Raw genomic sequence first — 21,109 nt, forward strand, 5'->3', positions numbered from 1 at the left:
GGCCTCGGCCTCCACGGCAGGCAATGCCGTCACCGGGCCCGGGGGTCCCCGCCGAGGGGCTTGTCTGCAACCCAGGTGTGGGGAGGATGCTGTGGGGTGGGGGTGGGTGCGCCCTGGGGAACCCCCGGTGTCAGGGAAGGGAGAGGGGCAGGGGAACGGAGGTGGCACCTCTCATGGGAGATGCTGAAGGACGGGGGAAGCAGGTGGGGAGGGATATGGGGCTGGGAATGGCAGCACAGGGACAGTGCCGCAGCCCCGAGGGTGCTGAGGGCGAGTAGAGGGATTGGATGGGGACTATCCCCCGATGGGGAAGCCGGCAGTGTGTCCCACACCGAGGGACAGGGAGGCACCCTGGGGTGCCAGGAAGAGCACCCCAACAGCCCGCACTTCAGCTGGGCACCCCGCACCCACAGCAGCCCCCAAAATTGCAGGTGGATGCGAACATGGAGGACATCAAATATGGAGGCGAGGTCACATCACTGACAGCAAACCCCTCCTGCCGAGGTACTGGCTTAGCACCCCCTGTGGAGAAGCAAACCCAGAAGATGCAAACATGGCAGATTCACTTGTTGTTAAATAAACTTTAATAATTTTTGCACCAGAGTGAGAAGAAAATAAAATGTTCTTTGTGGCCTCACAACTGGCCAAGGATTAAAATCAGCAGGCAGGGGGAGCAGCTCAGCTCTCCTCTCGGGGAAGGCCACACAGTGCCGTGGGCTCTCCCCGCAGGCGATGCTCTGCCTGCCCCACGCACTCAGATTGCTGAAGGCACAAGTGTCACTTCATCCCCCTGACCCCGTGCTGCGGCTGCCATTAGTGCCCCCACAAGCAGGCAAGCGAGTTCTGTGCAAAACCCCTACATATAAAAATAGCGGTTTTCTGTACCGAACATCCTAAAAAACTAGAGCTTTAATCAATGTCAGTTTATCCACACCCTTGATTTGAAATCCTGACGTGCACCCGGGAAAGCCGCTGCATCTCCATCGCCGGGGGAAGCGCTGCTGGGGGATTCGGCAGCAGGTGGCTGCTGGCCCCAGCCCCACACAGCACCAGCTCGCTCCCGGCCAGCTCTGGCTCCCCTGGCTCAGCCCCTGAAGGCTGCAGGGTTCCTGGGTGCAGGAGCAGCCCCCAGCCGTGGCTCATTGCTCAGCACTGGCAGCTCCTGGGGTCCATGCTTGACACCTCCAAGCATGCCAGCCCCCAACTCTCGGCTGTCTTGGAGCTCTCGGAGAGGCCAAGTGCTGTCTTCGGGCCAATCCACAGGTGCTAGAGGCTTGGCCCTGCACCATCCGCCTCCTGTTCCTGCTGGTATCGCCGGCGGCGCTCACAGCGCGGGCAGGACTGGGCACTGGCCTGGCACTCCCGGTGGAAGACGGTTTTGCAGTTACTGCACCTAGAACAAAGCAAGGAAAACCCCATCCTGTTGGCAACATCGGGCAACGACTGTGCTTCTCCCACCAAACTGGACCTGGGGATGCTTCCTTGTTTCCCTTTCCTCCAAGTAAGTGCCCAGAGAGAGACAAGCCCTGATGACTCGACACATCGGCTGGCCCTGGCAGGATCCAGCCACCTGCTGGACACAAAACGGCAAGCTTTGCTAGCAAGAGCAGTAATTCATCCACCAAAAGCCCTGCCTCCAGCAAACACAGGAGAAAAGCAGCAGCTCTGCCCGAAAGAGCAACCCCTGCACTGAGCATCAGCTGCCAGCACCTTGCTGGCTTTTTGCAGATGAAAGAGCAAGATATCAAGTGAGCTGTGAGCTTTGCACTCTGCTTTCGGAGCAGGGCAGGAGGGGGAAGAGGCTTCCAAGCAGCACAAGATCAAGTAAAACGTTGCAGGCTGAGCCCCTAAACCCTGCGAAGTCACAGGGCAGCCTGAGCCCAGCTGTACTGGCGAGGACAAGATGCGGCTCTCTGCAAGGTTTTCCCCTCTGCTCGCCACATTGGGGGCACAGCCTGGAGACCCCCACCCTGCACAAGTCAGTGTCACAGCCTGCAGAACAGCCAGGGACATTGTTTGGGGACATGAGAGCCACCCTGGGGTTGGGCAGCCTCTGAGTGCAGCGTTTGGAGCTGGCCTGCACCAGGGCGGCCGCGATGCAGCAGGAATGTAAACAGCTGTAAATTACACCTTGTGTGGGGCTGGCTTGCGGGAGACACCCATTTTGTGAGGGGCGTTCACGAGTTATCTCGAGTAAACAGCAGTCAGTGCTAAGAGGCTGGGCTCACTTTCCTCTTCTCCCTGTCATGGATCCCCACCTTTCTCACCTTGCAAGCAGCAGCAAAATGCAGCTGATCCGCATGCCGGTGGGTCAGCTAGCTGAAATGCCCTGAGTGCTGCAAATGCCTGGTGCTCAGCTGACTGCAGACGTGCCTTGTTTAATGCCGTCAACCTGGAGCTGAGCTTCCAGCGCCATGTGAGACCTGAGCTGCATTTCCCAAAGGAAGCAGGGGCTGCCAGACAGAGCAACGGCAGAGGGAGTGCAGGATGCAGAGCAATGCGCCAGGAGACCGCCAAAATACCACGGGATGAAAATTCTGGGCTCAAACCTTGCTCCCAGCAGGCGGGTGCAAACCCAGAGTTGCTTGAGATATGGAAACCGCCTGTGCACAGACAGACGGGACAGCAGGGTGCTGCCTGGTGCCCTGTGCTTTCCCAGGGGAATATTTTTCAGGTGGCTCCTCCTCCTCCTGCTGCTGCAGGGGGCGGGTTGCGAAGCGGAGGTTTTGCCCTGCGAGTTTCTGAGTGAGCCCCTCCCCAAAAGCAGCAGCTTCTGCCTCCACCTGCAGCACGGTGGCCTCAGGAAGCGGCTGCTGCAAACACAAACGTCACTCGCCCGGCTGGGTTATTGTTCGGAGGCGTTTCGGTCGCATCCTGCAGCGAGTCGCGGTGTGACCCGTGCGGCTGGCTGTCACACGCGTGGCGGAGGGGCAGGAAGCTGGGTTCAGCTCAGCGAGGATGTTATTGAGCTGCCTTCCTGCTGCAAAACCCCACTCGGCCTCCCCTGACACAAAGGAGGTCGACAACTTCAGAGCCCAGCTCCCAGCACACGCGACCTCTGTCCTGCTGCCGGCGCAGCTCAGCCCCATGTGCCAGTTCTTCCCAGTGCCCACGGGCTCTTAACAGGGAAAATCAGTTCCCTGGGGACACTGTCCTCTTAACAAGCACCGTGCTGTCCCTGCAGCAAGGAGGGATAATGAGCGATCCTGCTCAGCCACCCTGGGAATATTTGCAGAGAAAACGCACCAGGGGACCCTAGTCTTGGTGATATTTTCTGCAGCTTCTGGATGTTTTAGGAGCTGCTTTTAGGCAAAGCAAGCTCATGCAGACCACCAGCCTGTTAAGTGTCTCTTCCAGGAAAAGGTTTATAATCAGTTCTGAGCTGATCCAGTGAGACAAGAATCACCCTCCAGCTACAGCACCTACACCTTGCAACAGGCTCTATGCGGGAAGGATTTGGTCTCTTTAGAGGAGGATTTCAACAGAAAACACAAAGCCCAGCAGTAAACACACCCATCCTCAGGCACAAAGCGAGGGAGACGTCACTCACCTGGTGGTGGTGTCAAACTCGAAGGGAAAGATGATGTCGCTGCGGTTGCAGATCTGGCAGATGAAGCCTCGCTGGGTGCACAGGTCGCAGTTGTAGACGTGATGGGACGCGAACTGGATCAGAGACTGCAGGAACGTCTCGAAGATGCCATCAGCTATCTGTGGAGCACAGACATCAGGCACACGGAGCCTGCAGCTGGAGGGGTGTGCGCTGTGCAAAACGCACATTGCACTCACGCTTCGTGCTGCCTATGGAGACAAGGCTGTCCTCCCAAACCAACCCAAGATCCCACGTGCCTGCCTTGGGGTTTAGCATCTCAATGGGATGCCAAAATAAACCCACAGCAGCACCCAAAAGCTGCCAGGATGGTTCCTAGCTTTGGGGTTAATGCAAAATTCTACTGCTGTAAAGCCTACTGACCGTCTCCAGAAGTTGTGACAGATGGCAGCTGGTACGGTGATGAGCAATACTGACTTAATGGGAGGTGAAACAAGTTACCGTGTAATCTCCACAGTTCTTGGAGGATACAGGTCACTTATTTTAGCCTCCAAGCTAATGTGCAAGACTTGCAGAAGGCACGTGATAACAGAAAGCAAGGCAAAAAGGAACTGAGCAGCCTGAAATCTTCTGCTGAAGAAGTGCTGTGTTCCACGCAGTGTCTCCACAGGCAGAAATGCGGATGTTCTGTATCAGCAAAACTACAATGCAAAGCTCTCACCTGCCGCAGATCAGTGACACTGTACTTGTGGGGACACTCCAAGAGGTAGTTCCTGTGATCAAGCCTTCAAACAAGCACAGAGGGGAATGTGTTAGACACACATCTCAGACAGCCTCACAGTAAAAAGAGCCCAGGCGATGCAGACTCAATGTTACTGCAAACCTGATTTCACACCAAACAACACATCCCAAATCCTGCCATTGAAAATTGTTTGAGAGCATTTCAAAGGGGGGAAAAAACATCTATTTTCCCAGGTGTTTCCTGTCCAGCCTTGGTCAGGAAAACGATTCCTCAGTCCCATCTCCACGTGCTGCCCCACAAACAGACGGGTAACTTCTTCCAGCACATGACACAGAGGTGAAAACCAGTCCTCACCCTGATGAGACAATAAGGAGCAGGGCACAGACCCAAGGGCCAGGAGATGATCCTGTCCAGTACCCTGGGCACTCCCAGCCTATGGCAGCAACGATGACAGAGCAAGGTGAAACCCTGGAGCACGAGAGGGGACTCAGGGTGCTCACCGCTTGCTCAGCTCCTTCAGGGCCCCGCTGCGGCACATGATGAGGTAATCTCCAAGCAGCTTCAGCTGCTCCCTGCTCCGGAGGATTCGCCTCATCCTCTCCACATGGTCATAGAGGCTCTCGTTGACAAGCTTGAGGTTGATCAGTGGCTGGTTACGGATCTGGGTGAGGAACTTCAGCGCCTGCCGGCAGACCTGCAGCAGGAAGAGACTGGGTGTGAGGGGCTTGCGGGAAAGCCTGGGGAGATGTTTCCACCCCTGCTGATGGTGGGAGCGTTCAGAGGGACATCTCCTTGCGCTCAGCATGGACTCAGCCTGGGCTTACCCCTCGCTTGGTCAGGTCCCAGTTGTGGATGAGGCGTGAGGGGATCACCGTCTCGTCGTCCCGGTGGCAGCTGTCGCAGTAGTAGAGCCCAGAGAAGGCGCAGAGCTTGGGCTTCACGAAGGAGAAGCCGATCTGCCTGGAGCAGCCTTCGGGGGGCAGACAGAAGATGGTGAGAGGGGACCCGCGCTGCCCCAGGGCCCAACATGCTGCTGCTGGAGCAGGGGAGAAGCTTTTGTGGGGAGAATGGGGCAGGGAAATCTTTGAGAGGGTCAGAGACTGGCTAAAGCACGTGACAGGACGCTGGCCGGGAGCTCCCATCACCTTCCTGCACAAGGGGTTGGAATTCAGATCAGAATGGCCCAGCAGGAACATTCCTAAACAAGGCACCTCAACCCACCACATTTTTTGATCCATAAACTGGTTCAATTCAAACTGTTTTTCTCCTTCTTTTAGGAAAATTGACCTGTAAGAACATCACAGTGGGCCAGGGAAGAACCAAAATCCCACCTGCCCGTTCCACCACCGGCCCCAGCAGCTCTACCCGGTTCTGCTTTCCGCATGGCACCGCTGCAGGGAGCAGCATCAAAGCCCGGGCTCCGCACCCATGAGTGGCAATGTGGGGCTGGGAGAAGCAAAAGACCAGACCCCTCTATCACAGCAGTGTGCAACCCTGCAAGAACCTGGCTTAGGTCTCAGGGGAGGTGTGCATGGCTTTTACAGCTGCTGGAGAAGCGAGCACATCTGAGCTGGAGTCGTAAAGACAGGAAAACTCTGTGCTATTTTTACTGGGTTCACTTCTCTAAAATAACCAACAGAATCAGTGGGTCTCTGAGCTCCAGTGGGTGCAGCTGGAGGCTGTGTCTGCCCTGGGAAGAGCTGGGGCTGCTCCACCACCCTCTGCCAAGGCTTTAACGTCCAACACTTTGCACTCTGGAGTAGCTGGAGTGCAGTAAAAAGAAACAATGGAGCTCAGATGTTGCTCTCTGCATTAAACAAAAATGCTTCTATTTCTTCTGGCTTGTCCCACTCTGACATACAAAGAACCCACTCCTGTGCCAAAAGGGTGGCACAGCAGGAGAAGGGCGAGCACGGGCATCCTGAGCCACAGGTCGGCACTGGGTGGAAGGAGGCAGAGCTGCGGAGAAGGGCAGGCAGATGCCCAAGGAAACCTACACAAAGAAACTGGGAAGTGAGATCGGCCTTTTTGGCTTGCTGCTTCCATCTATTGGTAGGTGGAAGGTGCAGGACAGAGCCTGGAGGGGAAGGTAGAGACCAAATAAAAAAAAACTGAAAAATACCTTATAAAAAAAAAAAAAAGGAGATCTAGAAAAAAAACTGCTGGGGGGTACAAGAAATATAATTGAAGCAGGAAAGAAATCTGAAGTTTAATTGACTTACTGAGGTAAAGAACAAATTACACCTCCCATAGAGGTCAGAGAGCGTTATCCTACTAAGCCAGCGTCACCCAGCGTGCTGGGAGGCGTTGTGCTGAAGGTCAAACGAACATTGCACAAAATTGGCTTGTCACACCCATCGCAACGTTTGCCCCTGTGCTGCATTACTGGAAAAACAGCTCTACCCCCATGGCTCGGGTTTGCCCTTGACTACACCTTCCCCACAGGTTGGGGCCACCCAATGCCCAGAAAGGGGGTCCTGGGCCCCTCAGCTCCACCAGGTCCACCTGAGTTTGACTGAAGCCAATGTCCCTGCTGTCTACACCATAAATCTCTTAAGCAGGACCCCAGCAGCAGCCCAGTTTGACCTTGGAGGCAGTGCAGGGGTGTGATGGGGATCTGGTATTTGGGGACTCACCCCGTGCCCAGGGACTGCCAAAGACGCCACTGCTTTGGGATGTGAAGCCCAACCTAGGGGCTTTGGTGCCACCTGCTACAGGGGTTGGCAGCAGGGCTCAGAGCATTTGGTCACCTCGTTAACCTTAATGAACTTGACATTATCCTCCAAGACAGAGCTGGGATCCTTGTTTTCAAACCAGCCCCCGTATACCTGCGCAGATGAAGCTCTGAGAGTCCAGGCCCTTCTCCACGGGGATGGCCACCAGGTATTGCAGCAAGAAGCCGTTCTCCTTCACGATGCTCTTGAGGAGGACCTGGGAGTTGCCATCCAAGCTGCCACCCAGCGTCAGGGCCTCCTCCGCCGCCTCTAGGTAGGAGGCGAGCACCCCTCGGACCAGCTCCCTCCACGATGCTGCTTCTTCTGCGCTCTCAGCCTGCAGCTTCAGGACAGCTTTGGAGGTGATCACCTTGAAGAACGATGGTCCCCCGAGGCTGGTGTCTGGAAGAATGTCCTGGATCGTCTCTATGCCATAACTGTTGCTTAAGATTTTGTCGTTGTTCCTCACCTTAAAGCACTTCAAGGTTTCCAGTGACAAGGAAAAAATAAAAGGGACCCATGTTTTGTCTACGTCCACGTACAGAACAGACTCTTTGATTGCATCCAGTTCTGGTTCATGAGCTGAAGTCCAATCGAAGCTGGTCCCAGGTGCTTCGCTGTACTGGAGGACAGCAGCGGGATCGCTGCCTTCGCCACCATCTTCGGGGTACTCCAGCGTCTCCCACTCCTCCTCCTCCAGCTGAGGCCGGCACTTCTGCAGCGCCTCCCGGATCCTGTCCAGCCAGTCCTCGGCCTCGTCTCGAGAAGGAGCTCGTAGGTAGAGCTTTTTCCCCAGGAAAACCAGCTCGAAGCGTCCGTCCGAGTGCGTCAGCGCCAGCGACTCGCACCGCAGCAGCGAGTAGCTCTCGACGCAGATGCGGTCCTCGTGGTCCAGGAAGAGCCGGAGCTCCAGTGGTGACAGCTCGCAGGAAAACTCCTTCCAGATGCCCATGGCTCCTCTCCGCTCCAGGGTGCCAAGCTTCAGGAGTCCTCGGAAGGGGTTGGAAAGACCTTGGGCAAAAGCAAATGTCTCAGTATAACCAAAAGGGAAATGAGGTGGGCAGAGAAGAGCCAACAGGCAGCTCGTGGACAGCAGCCAGAGGCATTGCAGCTTTGAGTCAGTCCTGCTGGGAGGTGCAACGGGGCAGGAGTTTGCAGGACCTGCTTGCTGGGCCCCTGTAATCGTCCCCATGCATTTGGTTTTGAGGTTAAGAATGAGAGGGATGGCGTAAAAGAAATCTGTCCTGCAAGGTGGGCAGAGCCATGGGGGCAGAGGCACCCAGCGCACGTCCTCTGTCCCTAAAGGGCTTCCCACCAGAGCTACGGGGGGCTCAGCCACACTGAGGATCTCTGCCTTTTCTGGAGCTTCCAGCACCACCACCAGCTGATGGCAAGGGCTGCTCCCAGACAGGCGACCACCCAAATTCCCTGCCCAGCCCTTGAGCGCTGCCCGCAGCAGACGCGTGCTTAAAGTGGGGGTCACGCACCCATCTGCCGGCGATGCACGACGCTGAAGCCCTTTTGCTCCCGCTCGGGCGAGAGTTTGGGCTTCCCGCCCCGTGAGGAAGGCACCGACAGCCTTTCCAAGTCGAGAGCACTGATCAGCCCCGGGGCCGGGCCCTCCCCAGCACCGTCTGGCACGAAGCCGTTGATGTCAGCTGGGCTTTTGCCACTCTCTCCTGCAGAAGGCCTGTAGAAATCATCTTCCGAGATCCAACTCTTTCTTTTCTGTTAAAAAAAATATATGAAAAAAGACACCTCACCAGCAAACTCAAACCCATGCATCCACGGTGGCCCCATGCACACCCAGCACAGTGACTTTGGCCCCCCCAGCACACTCTGGCTGCACGCTGCCAGTGAGCGGCCCTATTTCGGGAAGCGTGGACGGGCTGCCAGCTGCCCCAACTGCCTGGCTAACACAACTGGGGAGCTGACGGCAGGGATGTCCACGGGTGGGTGACAGAGCAAACACCACCCTGCAGGGAGGTTGTCATTGCTCACACCGAGGAAGAAGTGCTCAATGAGCCTGAGGGTGCAGCTGGCACCACTGCGCATCACCTCGCCACGTTGGGCTGCTGCCTGGTTGTCCTCACATGTCCTGGTTTTGGCTAGGATAGAGTTAATTTTCCTCCTAGTAGCGGGTAGGGTGCTGTGTTTGGGATTTAGGGTGAGAATAATGTTGATACCACGCTGATGTTTTAATTGTAGCAGAGCAGTGCTTACACTAAGCCAAGGACTTTTCAGCTTCTCGCTCTGTCCTGCCAGTGGGCAGGCTGGGGGTGCAGCAGGAGCTGGGAGGGGACAGACCCAGGATGACTGCCCTGAACTGGCCAAAGGGGTATTCCATACCATAGGACGTGATGTGAACAATTAATGGGGGGGGCTGGCCAGGGTGGGGGGACCGGCTGCTTGGGGGTAGGCTGGGCATCGGTCAGCGGGTGGTGAGCAATTGCACAGTGCATCATTTGTTTGTACACATTATTAGTAGTAGTACTATTATCATCATTATTATTATTTTCCTTTCTTTTCTGTCCTAATAAACTGTCTTTATCTCAACCCACAGGCTTTCATTTCTTTCTAATTCTCTCCCCCATCCCACAGAGGGAGAGGGGAGGGTGAGCGAACAGCTGTGTGGTGCTGAGCTGCTGGTTGGGTTAACCCACAACATCACCAAACCGCTTTCTGACCGTAGGTTTAGTTGGGGCACAGCAAAGTGCAATGTACAGTGCCCCTTAAGCGCTGCTGCAGGGCTGAGAGCACCCCTCTGCTGAGCCACAAAGAAGCGCTGCGATTTGGAAGCCCAGAAACACAAACTGACTGATTCTCCTGCCCTGAAGTCACAGAGGGCTGGGGAAGGAGCACACTCCCTGCAACATCCACATGCAAGGCCTTTGGTTCAGCAAGCATTTCTGAGGTGAGGTGAGACACCAGCTCAGTGCAGGAGCAGGGGCCAGGAACATTATTTATTACCAGGGAGAAGCAGAGAAGACATCTAGGTCCTAGCCCTGTCTTGCAAGCGGATGCTACAAGCAACGTTCTGCTGTCTATTTGAGAAGAAAAGCAAAGCGGGGAAGGCAGAGAAAACATTTGTCTCGCTATGTCATGAGGGGCTGAGACCTGAAAGCTGAAGGACGTCTGTTAAGCTGAAAGAACACAAAGCTGTAACTTCTCCAGGAGTTTGTCTGGCTGCAAGCAGGGAGCGAGGTTGTGGGACAGGCCTCCGAACAAACACCAGGAGCAAAACACGACCCAGATCAGGCCTCCTGCAAAAGGGAGCAGCCTTGCCAGACCCAGAGCATCCCTTCCAGGGCTGTGTCCCACCAGGGCTGTGTCCCACCAGGAAGGACCCTACCTTGCTATCAAAGAGCCTTTTATTCCGACCACAAACCAAGTCACAGCGGGAGAGTCTGCGCCACCCTACAGGAGGAACACAAGGCACTATAGGAAGCCTCTGTTTACTCTGGGGCGAGGAATGCAGGTTGCTCCATGAGTCATGGGAAAGCAGGAGGGGATTTCCTGTTGACACCGTATGTTATACGCAGATTAGTCAGCCTGGCCCAGTGCCAGGAGGAAGCAGCGGAAATGGGATAACCGGGAAGGAGCCGAAAGGAGCCGGGACCCAAAAGAGAAACCGCTCGTTGGTGTGCAAAGAAGATCCTAACCTCCCTGGGGTGGAAGGATGAGTCAGGCGCGAGACAGAGTTAGGCAGGGGATGGGACTGTTCGAAGGGTTTCTTAAAAGCAAAAGCAAGTGGATCGCAGAGGACTGCAAGAGGGATGTGCACTGCTCCTGAGGCGAGCCTGAGCACCAGGGAACACCATCCTGCTTCGGGAACAGATGTGTTGGGTGAATGTTCTTCCACTGCACAACTGCAATTTGTTTCCTGCCTAGGTAGTGCTTCTCCCTCCTCTTACAAGGGTGAAGGAAAGTCCCCTGGCCCCAGCCCAGGAGAAAATCCATTCTTGAGCTGTTCTGTCAGCTCAGAGAGCTGAGGGCTAGATTTGTGCAAGAGCTCATCACCCTTCAGATATCATTAATAAAACAGAAAACTTCTCTTGTTGGGGACTGGGTGAGGGACAACCAGCTTGCCACGAGGGGTTTCAAATGCTTTGGAATCCTTTTTGCCAGGAAATATTTACTTAGGTCCAACATGCCCAGGATGGCTGCACAGCCACACCTCTGTGGGGCCCAGGAAGGTGTGCACGGAGCAGGGAGCACTCCCACCACCTCTTCCTGCTGATTCCCGCGTTATGTGTTATTTATACCAAATGTGCCACCGGTGGCCCTGAAGATGAGAGTTCAGAGAAACTGGAGCCTACCAAAGTTGTCACCACCTTCACCTTCCTTTCCCATTAGATCAGGAAGCATAAAAACAAGGATACTGGGGAGCGCAACACACGAGCTGGGACACCTACTGGGCAACCCGGCAGCGGAGAAAGGAGGTACTCGGCCGCGGGGCTGCGCACCGCGTGGCCGCCCTCGCTGCTGCCGACCACACCGTGGCCGCCTTCCTCCGCTCCATCGGTGCCGCCGGGACGCGGGGCTGGGACGCCGGCATCATCCTGGGGGACAGCACGGACACTGCCCCTCTGTCTGGTGGGAGCTGGCGGTGGGCGAGCATCCTCAGAGGGTGCCGGGGGTGCTGGGGGGCAGGCGGGCTGCGGCGGGGAGCACCCCAGCACGGCGGGGACGAGCTGGTCTGGTGGGGCATCGTGGCTCGGCTTGGCTTTGCTGAATTCAGACAGAACCCTAAGAAAGAAACAGCAGTGAGCTCGGTGCAGCTGCGCTGACCTGGACCTAGCATGCAGCTGTGCCTGGTTCTTCAGTGCCAGCCCCCAGAGCAGGGCTCAGCCCCGGCGGGCTGACAGCTCCAAGCTGCCAGGCACCAGCCCTGCCCCCAGGAAACACAAATTGTCCAGCCGCCAGCCCATCACCAGCCAAAGACCCCACAAAGGATGCTCTTCCTACTGACCTGCGTTACTGGATTTTCATTTACTTCTGACACTAAGGGGTTAATGGGCCCCCGGCCCATGGTATGACTCCTGAACACACCCCCGAATTTCAGATGTTTTTGTAACCATTAACAAGCAACTTTAAGTGGAGCTTGGCCATGCCAGATGCTGGTCCCATGCCTCTGCTGCACCAAGTCAAACTAAACCAGCCCAGCTGAAAATTCAAAACAAAGTCTTTCCATCGCGAGTTTAGTCAAATCAAGGGTGGTTCTTCCAGAATTATGATAAAATGCAAAATCCTAGAAGTAGGTAACAACGCTGTTATTGATGGGGAAGCGCAGGCAAGAGCTCTAAACCTTGGGAAATAACTGAGCAATTAACCAGCTTGCCAAAAATGTCAGCTTTAAGCACTTCAAAGCTCCTCATGAGCTTGGGCTGATGTGCACAACTCTTCTGGCCAAAAAAACATTTACAACAAAGGTAATGTTTCATTTACAAGTCTCCCGTTTCAGTTTGACCATTCCATTCAAAATTCTACTTTTGTTTTAAAATTTGCCTCCGTGTGTTTTTTTTTGCTTGTTACATGGGCATAAAGTGACCTGAAACAAGAAGGTTTTAAAGGCATTCATCCTGCTGGTCAACTGAAAGCAAAGTGTTTCTGCTTTTGTGGGAATTTCAGCACACTTGCTGTTTCAGACCAATGTGAAATGGCTGTTTGGTCGCAATCTGAGAGAGCCCTTGCCCAGCTCTGGCTCTGCCACTAAAGGTGGCCTCTTCCAAGCAAGCAGGGTGAGATGCAGCAGTTATAGCTGTGCTCACAGCCTTGCAGCCCTCTCTAAAGCCAACACCGGGCAGCGTGCAGTTGCCAAACGCCACCCCAAGGCCAGGCTCAGTCAGACAACACATCCTTCGTTTTTCAGGGCAGCGGGGAAAATATTTGCTGATTACTCAGAGCTTATACAGCCTGCTGGAGATCCTTGTGCTTGCCGTCTGAGTGTTTTGCAGAAATAAATCACGAGGATGACAAACTAACAACCTTCCTCCTTTGAAGTATCTGCAGAAGGTGCAAATTAGAACCCCTTCCTATGACCAAATTCATTTCTTCCCTGCCAAAAAGCCCCAAGCGTATGCCATGGAGATGTCACATTCCTGAAAGCAGGGAGCAGCATTTTTCTGACGTGCCTGCCCTGGCAGAGAGGACAGGCACACACTTCAGTCCTCAGGTACTCATTTGCCTTGGCAGCAGGGTCCTGGCAAGCTGTGCCAAGCATTTCATCTTTTAACCTTTCAGGCTATTTCCAGGAGGAAAAAGCAGCCTGTTAAAAAGGGGAGAAAGCCTTCCTACCTATAGAGAGAAAATAAAGGGGTTAGAAATCCCACTGAAGAGGTCTGGGGAAAGACTCACTCTTGTAGTGACTTGTCCAGGTCCTCGGCAGTGGCTGTGCCCAGGTCAGAGTCGCAGGAGAGCGGCTCCTCGCTCCGCTCGGGGCTCTGGGCGCAGTGAGGCTGGAGGGCGCTGTCGGAGCCGAGGCTGGAGGACAGCTGGGACGAGCCTGTTGTGTTGAGGCTCAGCGAGGACGATGTCAGCTTGGTTTTGACACCGGTTTTGCTGATGGGCAGGATGGAGGGCTGAATTTCAATCTCATCCGATCCCGAAGACTGGGAGATGGAACCCAGCGACGCTTTTCTCCGGGGCTCTGATGTCGAGGACGTCAGGGGCTCCAGCAGCTCCGAAACAGGACACAGCCCGGACAGGGAGAGAGGGGTGACAGTCCACTCGTTCAACACTGCCGATTTATAAGACAGCTGAAAGGTTAAGGATGTTAAGCCCTGCAGGTAGCTAAGGAGGAACTCGCACTCCTCAGCGTCCAAAAGCAGAGCCGTGGACTGGTAGTACTCAGGCAGCCGCGGCCTCTCCCGCAGCAGCAGCTTCAAGTAGCACTCCACGAGGCCATCGTTCAAAGCCAGCCTCAGCCAGGCCCGGCAGCGGCCGACGTCCGTGTTGATAAAAATGAGTTGTTCCAGCTCTGAGACAATGTTCCTGGGGCAAGAGAGAAAAAGAATCGAAGAGGAGGTGAGGGGCTGCATTTCTAGTCCATCCCGGGCTGCCAGACTGTTCTGCTATGGGAGATTAGGAGTTGGGTCAGAACAGGCAGTGGAAAATCTTTGTTCCGTGGAAAATGTGGTTTCCCACAGAGAGAAAAAAAACAACTCCTGAGTTCCTCTAAACCAAATATATTGGTGATGAGCCCAGCCATCCCTGGGGGGTGCCCCTGGGCACTGCTGCTCTGGCTGGAGACATCTCCAGTGTCTCTGTGCTTGCCCTGGACCATGGGAAGGAGACGAGGGGAAAACTCATTTGTGTCACTCATTGGTGACAACCATATGTCCAAGTTCTAGTTCCACATTTCCCACCAGCCAAAACACAGTGGAAACCGCCATGGCAAGCCAAAAAGCAAAGCACAAGGCTTGAGTGAAATTCCTCAACCAGTCTCAGCCTCCTGACTTCAGCTGTTTTTTCCCCAAATCCAACAGCGACACCATCCTTCCTAATCCCCCCTGGCCCTAGCTCATACCTCTGTAGTCGACACTTCAGATGCTACAAAAATTAGAGCAGAACTTTCTGAAGTTTTTAATCTGTCTCTCAAAGATGAAAATCTTCAAAGGGCACAAAAATATCCCCCATGCCGTGTGAATCTGCTATTTTCATCCACTCTTTCATAATTCAAGAGTCGCTGATGGCGTTGGATGAGGCTTTCAAAAATACTTCTTTGTGGGTTGTTACTTTGTGTGGAAAGACTCTGCCTAGGGAGTGGCTCAAAAACCCCAGCAAGTAATGATAGCTACACACACGAGAACTCCACAAGATTCACAGATAAGGTCAGGCCCGATTCTCCTCTTTTTGGGCATGGAGAAGAGAAGCACGATTGTCCCCAAAAGGTAAATGCCAGGAGGGAGACCAGGACCTGCGCTGTGCAGTCACGGTCCTCCGGTCCCACTGGGGACACCAAGCCCCCCTACACAGCCTGGCTCCCCAGAATTAAACAGGAGCATGCCACAAGCTGGCACAGCAGTTTAACGCCTGGTGCAGGCGAAGCTTTAAGTGGTGACATTGCCTAAGTCCCAAATGTCACCAAACCCCCAGCACATGCTTAGAGGCCGTGCTGGTACCAGCAGGTGCCCTGTGCCTAGCCCCACAGCATCACTCGGCTCCAGAAGGGTTTTGCCCTCCTCCTCCGGAGCCTGCCGTGGTCCTGGGCAGCCCCTGCCCAGCAGGACACCCTTTGAGACTATCCAACATTTTGGCTGTAGGGATGAAGGGTACAGGGAGCGGGAGCAAAGCAAACCCCTGTCCAGCCAGCTCCCCTTAAAATTTTGTGGTGTTTGCCCCTCTTGGTGCCAAAGGGAGGGCAGAAACCTGGGTGTGCAAACTCACCGGTGCGTGATGCTCTTCAGCAGGCCCCAAAAGACAGGCTGGGGAAGCGGCAGGCGGCCGCCTGCTTTCTTCCCTTTCCCCCCCGCCTCTGTCTTTATGTGCTTCGCCTTCAGCCCATGCACAAAGACGGCCTCCAGGGCGCTGCAGAGGGTGTTGGCGTTCCCATCGTCGCTGGTCACAACGGCATCTGAAGAGACGTACTGCTTCTGCAGCGCCTTGATCGCGCTCACCAGCTGCTTCTTGATCAGCTGCAACACAGGAGGTGCAGGCTTAGGTAGTAAGGATACGTGTCAGGAAAAAAGGGCAATAAAAGGGCTCCAAAACTGCAAGGCTCATCCAGAGAGGCACCATGCAATTCCTGCTTTATCCACGTGCCCCGCAGAGACCATCAGCAAGCATTACAGCTGAACCAGTCCAGCTGGGGACTCACGCTCTTGGCATCAGCGTCGATTGCCTTTTTTAAACAAGTAATTTATGCAAATAGTTCTTCCTTTAGCTCACGTTTTGGGGCCCACTGGGTTTCTGGGGTTGCCTTTAGAGCGTGCAGCACTTCCAAAGACATCACATTGCTTAAGAGGGTGGAGAAAAGAAGAAATTGGTTCTTTCTTTCCAGGCATTTGCTCAGGGAAAACACATGGATTAAATAAGCACGGGTGATAAACAAGGAACGCTAAGGAGGTAACCCCTCACAGAAATCAAAGCCATTGTGGCAAATGCTTTTGAGAGGACAGCTTGTGTTGTTTGCTGTACTCTTCTGGGAGCCGGGGTGAGCTCAGAAGCCGTAACACGGGGATTTCACATTCCAACAGTTCTGCTTTCCTCCTCCTTCCACCAGAGTCAAAAAGAAGCAAATTCAATGAATTTAACAATTTTATGCTGGTGGAAACGATTTTTTAAATGCAGCTGAGCCCAGATGTCTCAGTCAGCCTTATTTAAAATGAAAGCTGCACTTCCCAGCAGACATTTGGCAAACTCTGCCAACTTGGCTGTGAACCTAGCAAGCACTTGGCACTTGGGTGTCAATCACGCAGCCCTCCGAATTCATACCCAAAGGCACCAGCCGCTGCCACTGAGCAATGGAGGGGGCAGAGCTGGGGTTCAGATGGGCTGCTCAAGTCCCAGCTCCAGAGAGACTGTTCTCCTTGCAAGGGAGATGTTCGGTAACATTTTTTCAAATGACTTCTCCTCTCCAACCTTTCTCAGCCACAAATTTTCTCCTAACAAACTTCCAGCCCCAAATACTTTTTCAGGAGGGGAAATGCACCTAAGTAAGGTTTGTGGCAGCTGTAGTTCAGGGATATACATGCCGTATCCTTGATTATATCACCCCTTCCCAGCTGCCCCCGTATCTGCCAGCACAAGCAACCTGCCTGCGAGCAGCAACCATGGGCTAACAGGATTAAAGAGTGCAAGCGATGTTATCTGTCATGCATGAATAATTCTGCTGCAGGATGAACTAAAGACACAGACTTCACTGCCGCGTTTGAACCTTGCTCGTGAAATGTGTTCAGACTCCAAAGGCTGAGTGAAGAAAGTCCAGACACCCCAAACAGCCTCGGCAGCAATGCTCCTTCCCCGGGTAAGGGGCCAAGAACCCTCCCCAGCTCCTCAGTGCACATCCCAAGGTGGAGCCTGGTGGGGTTTAACTTGCAGCCACCCACCTCTGCTCCAACTCAGACAGCCACGCGGACCACCCGAGGATGCTCCGCCAGCACCAGCCACCCTTCTCCTGCCTGCAGTGTCCCAGCCCCGGCTGGCAGCGCAGCCGTGTCCGACCACGTCCAGCCAGGAACTGGGGCTGCACTGGGAGCAACCGGAGCAGGCTGGGGTTCAGGGCACATGTGATGTACTCACCTGTATGACTTCCTTGGGGTCATCGGCGTGGCTCGAATGCATCTCAGCTGCTGCTGCTCCCGGCACCGTGTTCACATGTCACCTTTGGGACAACGAGGAGAAGCGTGTCTGAGTGCTGGTCACCTACTGGGCTCACGGGGGACCCGCCTGCCGTGCAGAGGGCACCCGGAGTCACGCAGCAGCGAGCGCTCCCAGCCAGACTGCTGCCACATTCCAGCCGGGACCAACCCAAGACCACACGGGAACAGACAGAACAGAGCGTGGCCAACAGCGAGAGATCAAGAGTAGTAATTAGCCTCTGCAGGTTAATTACTAAACCCGGTGAGACGCCAGGCTGCACGCTGGCCAAGCCACCAGTGCCGTGCGCAGGGCCAGGGACTGCTTCTGTTCTGCTCCCCCACTACCTGCAGTGCCAACCACCAGGCACGCAGCGAGGACAGCAAAACACCTGCATTTGGCCGGGCAGCCCGAATGATGGGACACAGAAAAACAAAGATGACATCGCCACTGTGGTGGCACAGGGGGGATGTGGAGGTGACAGCAATTCTGCCTGTCACAGAGCGGTCTGAGCAGCCACTTCAGGGCTCTCCATGCGGTTCTCAGTTGCTCCATTCAGAGGCAGATGCTCCAGTGTCGCCCCTTTCCCAGCAGAACGCAGAGCAGAAGGAAAAAATCCACTGCCCTCCACTATGGGAAACCCTGGCAAAGCCAGACCGAGAACTGTCCGCTGTGCCAGAGCTGTGTGTAACAGGAAGGTGGTAGCAGAGAACAAAGAGACTTTAATTCTGGTGTCTGGCCTCCTACCCAGCTCTTAGGAGCCATCTGTCGACACCGGCGTGTACCTGGAGGCTCTGGGAGCAAAGGCGCGTGGCTGCTGGCACGTGGCCGCATCCCAGCTCCAACACAACGTGCTCTGGTGCTTAAATGAGCTTGAGAGAAGCTCCAGCAGCAGCTGCTACGAAGCTTCCCAAAGACTAGGGGTTGGAAATGTATTCCCTCGAGTTGACGCACTCGCTGTGGCTTTGCCATTGAAGCAGAGGACAGAGCCAGCAGTGGACAGCAGGGTCTGGGTATGACCACGCACTTCCACTGCAAAGGCCAGTTGTGGAGGCAAAGGTGGCCCAAATCCTGTGAATCCCAAAGCCCGAGCATCCCAAAGCCCAAGCAGCGCAGGTGGTTGGTCCGTCTTGGCACAGCCCCAGGTCAGGAGCTCTTTGGTGAGCAACTCCAGCTCCATCCCCAGCGTGGCCGGAGTTCACCAGAGTTTAATAGAAAAGGAAACTGTTTTTGCCACTGCTTGTCATAAGATTTCCTCTCCCTGGATTGCGACACAGGCCGGCGGGAGCACAGCGATTACGGGAACGTTCACCTCTGGCTCCGAGCTGCTGCCCAGCATTTTGGCAGGGGGTAGCGGGTGCGGAGAGGGTGCCAAGGTGACGGCAGCAGTGGTTGAAGACCACGGGGAGCCGTCCCCATCCCTGCCCTGTGCCGTGGAGGCTCAGCCAGTGTCAGACTCTGCCCCTTTACCTGCTGCCTTCCTGCTGATGGGTCCCACAGCTTGCCTGATGCCACCCTGAGGTTCAGCACTGCTGGAGGGACAGACACAGCAGTGGGCACGGGGTGGCACGTCTGCTGCTGCACCTGAGTGGCTCCTGCCAGAGCCAGTGCTGCCTCTGGGGCTGCCCCAGCCACCCGTGTTCCCAGCTGTCACAGCGAGGGATGATTTTGCAAACTCTTCCAGACTTGCTAAGCACAGGATGGACCCCAGCAGAGGTGTCCCCAAAACCTCTGCTCCCTTGCTGGCCTCAGCTCCTCCAGCCTCCCCGGGAGGCAGGAGGTTGAGGACGCACGCTATGACCAGTCCAACCAGTTCATCCCAGTGCCATGAATTCACCCAGCGATCTGCTGGGGCAGCACCTCCCCGAGCAGTGAGCACAACAAACATGCCGTGTTGGCGGATCTTGCCCGACATGCTCACGGAGCCCTCGGAAAGCCACCGCCAGGTTTGGTCTCCAGGCGCACCTGGCGCAGGATGGACACGCGGGCATGGACAGGAGCACGTCCACGGCACAAACCCCACGTGGCCTCCCAGCACCCGCCACCTCAAGGGCTCTGTGGGCTGAGCAAAACAGCCAAAGTAGAACAAAATAAACCAGAAAACAAGAAGGCAGAAGGCCAGCTCGTGTGGTTTACCTACCAAGGAAGGGAGCCCGCGGTGCGTGAGCAGAGCCGTCCGATTCCCAGAACGCAACAAAGCGGCCTCAAGCCCCGGAGCTGCTTGTTGAGATCGAGCCTAGGCGGTGACCCTCCGCTCCGTCCCAAAGCCCGGCGCTTCGCTCTCCCGACAAGTTATAAATAAACACCGAGTCACCACCGGCACTTTGTGCATGGAAAACAACCGCCGATGGGACGGCGTCAGCCGCTGACTCAAGGCCTGGAGACGGAGCCACTCATTTTCCAAGCACGAGCACAGGGCCGGGCCCCATCCACCCAGGGAGAACGGGAGCTGTGACGGGACGGGCAGCCCGAGCCCTGCGTCAGGACAGCTCTGTCCTGCCCTGGCTGCAGCACGAGGGAAACTTTCGGCCTTCCACGAAGGCCCCACGGACGCCCAGCCCTGCTTCAGCCACGGGGGGGCCCCGAAAGCCCCAGGTGTGGCCCTGCAGGCCCTGGAGGCCCGGTGCTCTCCAGCCGTAAGGGGACCGCAGCCTGGCAGAGGGGTGCCCGCGGCGAGCAGCGGCCGGGGGCCCACAGGGCAGCGAGGAGCCACCGCTCGCTACCGAACCCGGCCCCTCCTGCCCCGGCCCCGTGCCCCAGCCCCCGCGGGCAGCTCCGGGTGGCGGCGAAGCAGAGGCCGCGTTACCCCAGCAGCGGGGCAGAGCCGCCTCCAGCCCGCCCCGTGCCCCCCCCAGCCCGGTGCCCCCGGGCTCGTCCGCCCGAGCCGGTGCCGCCCCCGTGCGCCAGCCCCGGCCGGGTCACGGCCACCGGGCCCGCGGGGAGGGCACGGCCCGGGCGGGACACGGCGGGGGCGGCCGAGGGGAGGGCGGCGGGGGGGCCGCGAGGACCGGCGGGGGGCAGGGCAGGGCCGCGGCCCCCGGCCCCCGGCCCCGTCCGGCCTCGGGCACGGCCAGCACGGGGCAGCCGCCGGCGGCTCGCGGGAACCTCGCTACCGGAGCTCCCGAGGCACGGGCAGCCGGCGGGGGCTGCTGGCACGGAACGGGGAGGACCGGGGACAGGGCCCGGCAGCGCCCGGCCCCAGCCCCCGGCCCCTGTCCCCCCTCAGCCCCTGTCCCCCCTCAGCCCCCTCCCTCCCCAGTCCCCTCCCCGCCCCCCCCGGCCCGGCCCCGCCCCCGCTCACCGGCTGCGCGCTCCCGGCCGGCAACCCGGAAGCGGAGGCCGCTCGTCCCGCCCCGCCCCGCCCCTCCTCGCCCCCCGTGACGGCGGCGCGCAGCGGGGCGGGGCCCGAGGGCGGTGGGGCCACGCCCCCAGGGGCGGGGCTAAGGGGCGGGCGCGCGGGCGCGCGGCAGCAGCGCGGGAGCGGGCACGGGGAGGTGCGTGTGCAAGGACGGGCACACGGACACACGGACACACGCACATGTGCACACAAGTACATGCACACACGTGTACACACATCTACATGTGCACATACACGTGTACACGCACACACACGTACATGCAAAAACCACACACACGTACACACAAGCACACGTGCAAACATGCACACACGTACATGCAAACACAACACACATATACATGGACACAAGCACACGCACACGTGTACCACACACGTACATGTATATGCACACACGTACATGCATGTGCACACACACATGTACACACATAAGTACACACGTACACACATAA

At 56.5% G+C, this 21,109-nt stretch overlaps 1 protein-coding gene across 2 annotated transcripts; it reads right to left on the reverse strand.

The window, feature by feature from the left end:
* Positions 1-566: 566 nt before the first annotated feature.
* On the reverse strand, positions 567-20,656 carry PLEKHM1 (pleckstrin homology and RUN domain containing M1). Of its 2 annotated transcripts, XM_084301259.1 has the most exons (13): positions 20,604-20,623; positions 19,443-19,583; positions 17,246-17,327; positions 15,392-15,639; positions 13,361-13,996; positions 11,419-11,752; positions 8,491-8,731; positions 7,118-8,014; positions 5,114-5,259; positions 4,790-4,983; positions 4,269-4,332; positions 3,551-3,708; positions 567-1,393 (listed from the first exon to the last, which is right to left on the reverse strand). In XM_084301259.1, exons 3-13 carry the CDS (start codon positions 17,285-17,287, stop codon positions 1,267-1,269), a joined length of 3,087 nt encoding a protein of 1,028 aa, XP_084157385.1. In that variant the 5' UTR covers positions 17,288-17,327; positions 19,443-19,583; positions 20,604-20,623; the 3' UTR covers positions 567-1,266. The 2 variants fall into 2 exon arrangements, with proteins under 2 accessions (XP_084157385.1, XP_084157386.1); XM_084301260.1 differs by lacking the exon at positions 19,443-19,583 and having other exon boundaries at positions 20,604-20,656.
* Between the last annotated feature and the right edge of the window lie 453 nt (positions 20,657-21,109).

Source organism: Netta rufina, assembly GCF_964035555.1.
Source record: "Netta rufina genome assembly, chromosome: 24".
Taxonomy (NCBI): domain Eukaryota; kingdom Metazoa; phylum Chordata; class Aves; order Anseriformes; family Anatidae; genus Netta; species Netta rufina.

What these genes read in the sequence shown, in the direction of transcription:
- PLEKHM1 (XM_084301260.1), bottom strand. Translation starts at nt 17,287, where the DNA reads ATGCATTCGAGCCACGCCGATGACCCCAAGGAAGTCATACAG. An exon ending in TCAGAGCTTCATCTGCGCAG is followed by an intron (nt 5,260 to 7,117) that starts GTATACGGGGGC and finishes TGCCCCCCGAAG; the next exon opens with GCTGCTCCAGGCAGATCGGC. An exon ending in GTGTCACTGATCTGCGGCAG is followed by an intron (nt 3,709 to 4,268) that starts GTGAGAGCTTTG and finishes TGTGCTCCACAG; the next exon opens with ATAGCTGATGGCATCTTCGA.